This window comes from Trachymyrmex septentrionalis, unplaced genomic scaffold, assembly GCF_001594115.1.
Source record: "Trachymyrmex septentrionalis isolate Tsep2-gDNA-1 unplaced genomic scaffold, Tsep1.0 scaffold20, whole genome shotgun sequence".
Lineage (NCBI taxonomy): Eukaryota > Metazoa > Arthropoda > Insecta > Hymenoptera > Formicidae > Trachymyrmex > Trachymyrmex septentrionalis.
In genome coordinates this window covers 5,430,440-5,438,251 of record NW_017305180.1, presented here as the reverse complement: position 1 = coordinate 5,438,251, position 7,812 = coordinate 5,430,440, and the positions used below count along the sequence as shown (strand labels likewise).

General features: G+C 32.4%; 1 protein-coding gene across 3 annotated transcripts in view; it reads right to left on the bottom strand.

Moving 5' to 3' along the window:
- Window positions 1-1,248: 1,248 nt before the first annotated feature.
- LOC108747732 (regulator of nonsense transcripts 3B-like) overlaps window positions 1,249-7,812 on the bottom strand; it is a 7,907-nt gene continuing 1,343 nt past the window's right edge. For 2 of the 3 annotated variants that reach the window (XM_018485407.1, XM_018485406.1), the window contains exons 2-8: window positions 6,533-6,856; window positions 5,269-5,683; window positions 4,629-4,780; window positions 2,645-3,293; window positions 2,133-2,353; window positions 1,509-1,676; window positions 1,249-1,443 (exon numbers count right to left, since the gene is read on the bottom strand). In XM_018485407.1, the coding sequence (XP_018340909.1) occupies window positions 1,393-1,443; window positions 1,509-1,676; window positions 2,133-2,353; window positions 2,645-3,293; window positions 4,629-4,780; window positions 5,269-5,683; window positions 6,533-6,670 (1,794 nt within the window). In that variant the 5' untranslated portion in view covers window positions 6,671-6,856 and the 3' untranslated portion in view covers window positions 1,249-1,392. Of the gene's footprint in view, window positions 1,677-2,132; window positions 2,354-2,644; window positions 3,294-4,628; window positions 4,781-5,268; window positions 5,684-6,532; window positions 6,857-7,812 lie in introns of all 3 variants that reach the window. The other variant, XM_018485408.1, reaches the window with a different exon arrangement.

Genomic DNA, 7,812 nt, shown 5'->3' with positions numbered 1-7,812 from the left:
ATATATATATATATAAAAAGAGACGTAGAAAAAGAAAAGCGTAAAAAAGGAACCAATTTGTACAAAAAATATAAGTAGAGTATTTTTTAATACATTTTTACGATTTGGATACGATAAAATTACCAAAAATTTCGTAGTCTTTGAAGAACACCTCAAAAATTCAGCATGAACATAATGTATTTATTCAATTTTTAATATTTTTGATTAATTTTCAGTGTTTCCTAACGCCACAAATTTTTTAATAATGATTGTATGTAAGATTATATTCAGGTAAAAAAATCTATAAAAAATTTTCTTTTACTTACAATTTGATTATCCGATTATCGCGAATTATTATTTCCAATCCACTTGGCTGGATGTTGTCTCTTGAAAACACTTACGTAGGTTTTTGCTGATAAATTATTACAAAAAGATTCAGAAAATTCAACTATTTTTATTTAAAAAGAAGTACTTATGTGCAGAAATTACTGTATTACGCAAAATCGAGAAAATTACACGTGTAAAACTCTTTTCTTCTGAGCTCTTCTGAGTTCACACGTGTAAACCACTCTCTCCTGAGAAAGATCTCGAAATACGGTGATTTTAGTGGTCTGAAAATAAGCTTGAAATACGGTAATAAACCCGGTAAGGAAAACCCATAGAAAATCCAGCACGTGATTTTAGTGCTATCACGCTTTGCGGGAAAAGTTAGAAGTACTGATCACTCATGTATGTATGCATGTATGTAGTGATACATATGTGTGACCACGTGACAGTCAATACTTATAACTTTTCCCGCAAAGCGTGATAGCACTAAAATCACGTGCTGGATTTTCCATGGGTTTTCCTTACCGGGTTTATTACCATATTTCGAGCTTATTTTCAGACCTTGAGTTTAATTTCCTTATTACTCCATGGTTTTAGTTTAGTAAAGGAATTTATTATGAACAATTCCCTTTTTTTTTTCTCGATCTGACTTATACAAGCTGAGATATATAAAAAAAATCCAAAAACAGAAAAAAAATCAAAATTTTGCATAAACATTAAAAAAACAAAGGCCTTTCAGTCAACGAATCGTGCAACTCACCTTTGAACTCATTCTGATGATTAGAACCTATTAATATTGCTATTATTAGAAAATTTTCTTATTCACGAAAATTTCTAGATATCCGCTAAAGTATAATTATTACGAAAAGTACATTACATTTATTTATTAATTTTTTAATATTACAATAATAAAATTACATCTAAAAAAAAAAGAAACCCGCGAAACGTATGATATCAGACTGTGCGTGAAATGTTTATCTAGTATACAAGTTTAGAATTAACATTTTATCACACAGCAAAGATGGCGATATGTTTTATACAGCACGACGAGGAAAATTATAGGCATTTAAATCTGCTGCGCGGAAGTCAAAGTGCCATCCGTGAGTCTGCCGGTGGAGTACGTCCAAGTGATAAGACCTGAAAATGAGAATCCTTTACGCTGCGTCGCGAGTGACGCTGCGTTTGAATGTCATCGAGCGTACTTCCGTGGCAGCAACTTTTCCAGGCTTGCCAGTCGCGGAGGAGGCACTAGGATTTGGTGTAGGACTTTGCGACAGAGATGCCCGTTCGTCATTGGATTTCTCACGTTCCAGTCGTTGTTTGCTAAATTTGCCCATGCCAGGTCTATAAATCTCCATTGCCGGGCGATCCTGCAATCAATCGAATAGGGAATAAAAATTTTCTTTCAAATAAGTATATTAATATGAAAGAAATATAATGTGAAAGAAATGTATTAACTTTATAGTAAGCTTTCAAAATGATAAATATCAACTTGCTTTCTAATCTAGAAAGCAAATTGATATTTATCATTTTGATATTAACTGTCATTTTAACATCAAAATGACGTCAGAGTAACGTCAGCTTATTGGAAAGTAATTGTTTCATAAATTATTTATTATAGGAAAAAAAATATAGAGATTTAATATAGAGATTTAAGAAAATTATTGAAGAAATAATTAAAAAAAGAATACGGGATACATTCCATGTTCAAAAAAGTAAAAATTACAATTATAATAAAATTAATGAGGAAATTAAAATCCAACACTTTCATATTGAGAATAAAGGTTCAGTACAGGAAATAGTGTCACCGAACAAGAAGTATTTACCTTATTTCGTATTCTACGTTCCATTCGTGGATCTTTCTTATCCTTCTCTTTCTCCTCGTTATCATTCTTCTGGAGATTACTTTGGCCTCCCCCGTCTAATGATTTGTGACGTCGTAAACAGTTGCCATCACCTGCACCGCCTTCGCCGCCACTTTCGAGGGAATTTCGCCTCTTTACAACTTTCGATTCCTTATCTTCAGAATCGTCCTCATCATTGACATCTGTGCAAATATGTATGTTATATCATGCTGCATTTGTCACAAAAATATTCCTGCACAGATATTTTCCCTCGTTTATTAAACGGATATATAAAATCGACTCTGTTGTGTTTGCTAATTAGATAGATATTCATCAAAATATATACCTATTTTATGACGAGAGTAGCTCCTATCTAGCTTTGTATAAAAAGACGTTATTAAGTTCCTGAAGGTGTTGGAATCAATAATGCTAAGAAAAATGAGGGAAGAAGTAAATTCTCTTCTATGATAACTATACGAATAAATTTTTTTCACCTGCATTGACCGAATCGTTCCCTTCTTCCACACTGTCCCGGCAATTTTGTAACGTGTCCATCGTTATCCTGTCATCGGCAGTATTACGTTGCTCACATTCGTTGTCTTTAGTGTATCTTAAATCATCTCCATTATATACAGATTCTTTGCTATTTCCATTTTCCTTCTCTGGAACAGTATCATGTTCTTCCTTCACTTTTTTTGAAGTTGTATCATCCCCATTTGCATCGGCAATTTGTTTTTTCGTTTCGGCTAACTTTTTCTTCTCTTGTCTCATTTTCTCATAACTTTTTCCGCGTCTTTCCTCCACCTTTCTGTCTCTGGACTCCCTAAAATCTTCCTTCATCTCATATCTCCTGTCGTCTCGAAGCTCGATTCTTCTATCTTCTCTGTCGTCGCGTCTACCATATGGCTTTTTTTCATCGTATCGCCGTTGCTTGATTTCTCTTTCCTTATTCCTATCGTCAACTCGATCTCTATACCCCTTAATGATAGGTTTAATTTCTCGATCTCGCGTTGATTTCTCTCTTATTTTCTCGTCTCTTTTGTTTTTATTTTTCAGTTCCTTCGGCGAGAGTTTATCTCTTTCTTCTTTATTCTCTTTATCATCTTTGCTCAATTCTTTATCTAAGTCTGGATTTCTTAAAACCTGCAAAAATTAAAAACTATATATCTGTTCTATTACTCTATGCTGTTATTTTTATGTATCAGATAAGCATTTCGATGTTAAGAAGTTAAAAATGCCTGCTTTTAACTTCCTAACATTGTTTTAATGTAAAGAATCTTATTTCATTCGAATTATTTCGATCTGATTTTTGTGTCAATGCTCACTAAACGGCTTGCGGTTCCAAAACTCAAATAACAAAGAAAAGATAGTTAGCATTTACCCGAAAATTAAGCTGCAATATTATTTCATTCGAATTATTTCGATCACTTTCGATACACTTACTGCCTTTTACACACTTTTTATCGTTTTGCACGTCATATTTCTTCATTATAGTGTTTGCGGGTTCGTCTTACAACGAAATATAGAGCACAATTATCAAATACATAAATAATATGTTTTGAAAAAAATTCTTTTCAAAAATTAGGTACAGAAAGAATTACAAATTGACAATGTATGAAATTACATAAAGTTTCGAAAATATAAAGTTAAGTGTGACAAATATACAATAAACATTCCTTTCTCGAGAACCATCACCAAACCAGCTCGTCAAATGTCAGCATCGATTTTTCTGCATGTTCTCACGATACAGCAGTAGATCAATTCGCAAAGTTAAATCCTGCCATTCTTTTTACACGCCACTTTGAAGTAGTATATGATTCTTTCGGCGTAAATATTGTTACCGCAGCTTTTTCGTAGATCAAGATCAGGAAGAAAATCGCGGCTACTAGCGTAAATGAAAAGAATCTCATATATATTCTAAGGTATTATAAGAATAATTTAAACGGAGAAAAAAATATAACGAGTTCTTTCTATTGCCAACGAAGAATTTTTTCTTACATGATCGCCTTTGTAGAAATATAAATAAGTTTTGCGATTAACTTGAGTACTGCCAGTTAAATATTGTTTCTTGACTTCAAACATGCTTCTAATTGGTTTTGTCTTTCTAATGTGCTTGTAAAACCTTTCATGAGTCTTATATAGTTTTCCTTGCGCTCGTTTGTATAGAAATCTATCGAGGAAAATTTCTTCTCCGTATTTATATGTACTTGCGTTTTCGCAAAAGCATTGAAAAAACGCGTCTTCAAATTTGACATTTGTGCGATGAGGTATGGGAGAGTTAGGTGATTGTTCGTCTTCCGCGTTATATATATGCTGCAGATGAAAATGTATGGTATCAGCAAATACAGTAAAGAATGAAAAGTGCAATATAAAACTGTCTTGACCAAATTGGATTACAAGCAAAATAATTATTATATTATTCCGTACTGTATTTGTTGCCATTTAGTATCAATTGGTGTATCAATTCGATTATTCTACCTTAGAGATAACAGGATCGTCTTTGGTTCTCCGTCTTTCTATATCTCTGCGTCGTCTCTCCTCACGCTTCTCATCCCTAAGACGTTGTTTCTCTTGCTTACGAAGTTTCAAGTACTCGAGCAATGGGGTTGTAGTAATTTTCTTCACTGTATCTATACAATATAATCATTATAATTTTAAAACACTTATTTATATGCATATACATAATACATATATATCTACACGATAAGAATTAATGATTCGTATTTGCAAAGTAATATAAATAAGTACAAAACGAGCGAATAGGGTACATGTTAAACAAAAATTATTTTAACACAACACAAAGTATTTTATCACCGAGTTAACAAGAATGTTTTGATTTACTTAATAATACAATCAAATAAAAATAATCAAAATAAATTTTTGCTGGTGCGAATTTGTACTCTCTCTAGTGTGATATTTGAGAGTTTAAATTAAATATAAATACGAAAGTAACGATTATAAATCAAAAACGTCCCGTTTCAACTCAATGTTTTTATTAAAATAAATTTTTTAAATGTATACCTTATTTGTTTGTGTTTTGGTCTATTTATACCTTATATTATGTATATATATTTTTATTATTTAAATAAGAAATATACATGAAACGAAAAATACTCACTATCTGGTGGTTGATAAGAATATTCGGTTTTCGATTGGGCTACACTTGAATCAATTTCTTGATTCTTTAAATTCTCTAAGAAGCTTATATAATACGAGTCACTTTCAATGGTACCGCATTTGATATCCTTTTTTTTGCCCACCCGTTTCTTTGGTAATCTTTGAAAAGGCGCAAATTCCACTACTGCAGGATATTCCACTCCTTTAGAATCTAAGAAGACATAATTGTCAAACTTCTCCCGAAACATGAAGATGTCTTGTTGCTCCATGAAATTAATATAAGCACGAGAAAATGAGAACTGGCCAAGGGACATGTCTGCCTTCACAAAGTACAAATAATCGTGTACTGGCAGTGGAGAGACTTGCTCTAAGAATTGATCCTGAGTCATTGATGGAGGCAGTCTTCTGATCACCACCTAATCCCAGTCAACAATATAACACATATAATAATTACTATATATTTAGTAACAGTTAACAATATATTACAATATATTACATGTTTTTTAAAATTAAAGAGAATTCTAACTAATTGTTTTTTGTTAAAAAAAAAACTGGAATTTTCAACCAAAACTGAGAAGTGGCAACCTAAGGTGTATCCTTCCTAAATTTTAGTGAGTAAAAACAAATTATGAAAATCATTTTTACAATGAAATGTTAAACTTATTGTCTCATTCAACATTATTTATATAAATTTTACTGAAGATCTTTAAAGGTTGGCATGGATGTATCCAAGATTTCAGTCAAAGGGAGCAAAAATATATATTTTCACACAAAATTTATTAAAATACTTATATTAGCCAGCCTTTAAAGATCTTTAGCAAATTTTTATAAATAATGTTGAATGAAACAATAAGTTTAATATTTTATTGTAAAAATGATTTTCATAATTTGTTTTGTTAAAATTTAGGAAGAGTACAAGTGCCTCCTGCCCCCCCCCCTCCCACTCCTCTCTCTCCTTCTCTCGTCAATATTCATGAGCACACGTGTTAATTAAAGAATTAGATTATGAAAATCTTAAAAAAGTTAGATCTTGGTTTGAAGAATGCTTATTAAATACATATACAATAAATTTTGCTTAAATCTGAAATTACTCTACATATCCACAAGATTTCGTTTAAATCAATAAAATTTAGCCGGTTCTATTCTCATATTATTATTTAGCATAACCTATCATGTTTTGTACTGTTATTTCAAAATATCGGAGAAGCTAATAAAAGATTGCCTATTATGGAGTAAAGAGTTTATATCTGTTGATTCAGACAAACCTTCGTTATGGGACGACATTTTTCTTTTTTGTTATCTTTGGCTTTTCCAATATCCGACGAATTGGTCTGTGTGTCGTTCTGCACGGAACAGCTGTCGTTCTGTGCAGTACTCTCGGATTGTTGCGCTTCCTCGGTCATTCTGACTCACAACATACGTTTGCGATCACTTTCCAAGATTCAAAAAACTTCGGTTTGCCGTACGAATCGTACCGGTCCGAAATATATAATCGTTCAATTTTGCCCTCTCGAAAATCAAACGAAAGGGTCCTCTCTGTTTTACGCGATTATCACAAACGTAGACATCTTGGCTGAGCTGGCTCGATCCTGCACAAAAGAAAAGACTGACAGCATTAAGTTTGTTCTTTATTCCTGCAATAAAAATTACAAGTGAGCAATGATTACTAGGTATTAATCAATTAAATTATAAATATTATAGTGAATTTGTTCACTTTTGTAATGTTCATCTCATTTCAAGATACACAATCAAACCCTTAAAAAAAAAAAACATGTGATACCTCCACTGCGGGCACAATATAGCTAATTTAATTAGATAGGTATCACCAATCAGAAATCGCGACACCGATATCGCGTTTCTCATCTATAGAACTCTAGTGCACACGGTGCAATAAGTAGTAACAGGAATTATAGGGGAAGGCTACGATTGCATACATCGCAAGTTGCACACATGCATCGCTAAGAGTACGTTCAGGGACGCTACCAATGCAAACGCTACTAACCTGTCGTGTAGCCAATAGCGCAATAGTGCACATAGAGTGATAGTGAGTTCCATGAACGATTTTTAGCGTTTACGACGTAGCACTGGTAGTAGCGTTGATAGCGTCTCCCCGAACGTCTGCTCTTAATCGCTATAAATAATTTTTGATTTCAAGTAATCCTCTTTTTCTCTAAAATTATACTGTATTATACGTATAAAATAGATTTAATATTTAAGTTTAAAGTAAAATTTTTATGTTACTTATTTGCACATATTTGTCATTTAAAATTTAAAATTATTTGAGATTATGTTTCAAAAGTTGCGTGATAAAAATAGCGTAATTTATTAATATCTGCATGTTTAAAAAAAAAAAGTCGAAAAGTAGATTGCAAAATGCAAAGGCGCAAGAAAAATAATCTCGATAAGATGTGGCAACATGAAAATGGCGGGAATAGAAGAAATAGGAAACCACAGGAAACTGAAATGGCAGAAAACAGTTTACTACCTTCACTATTATTAGCGTTCATGAAACTCACAAACGCTAACGCTACCCATGCACTATTTT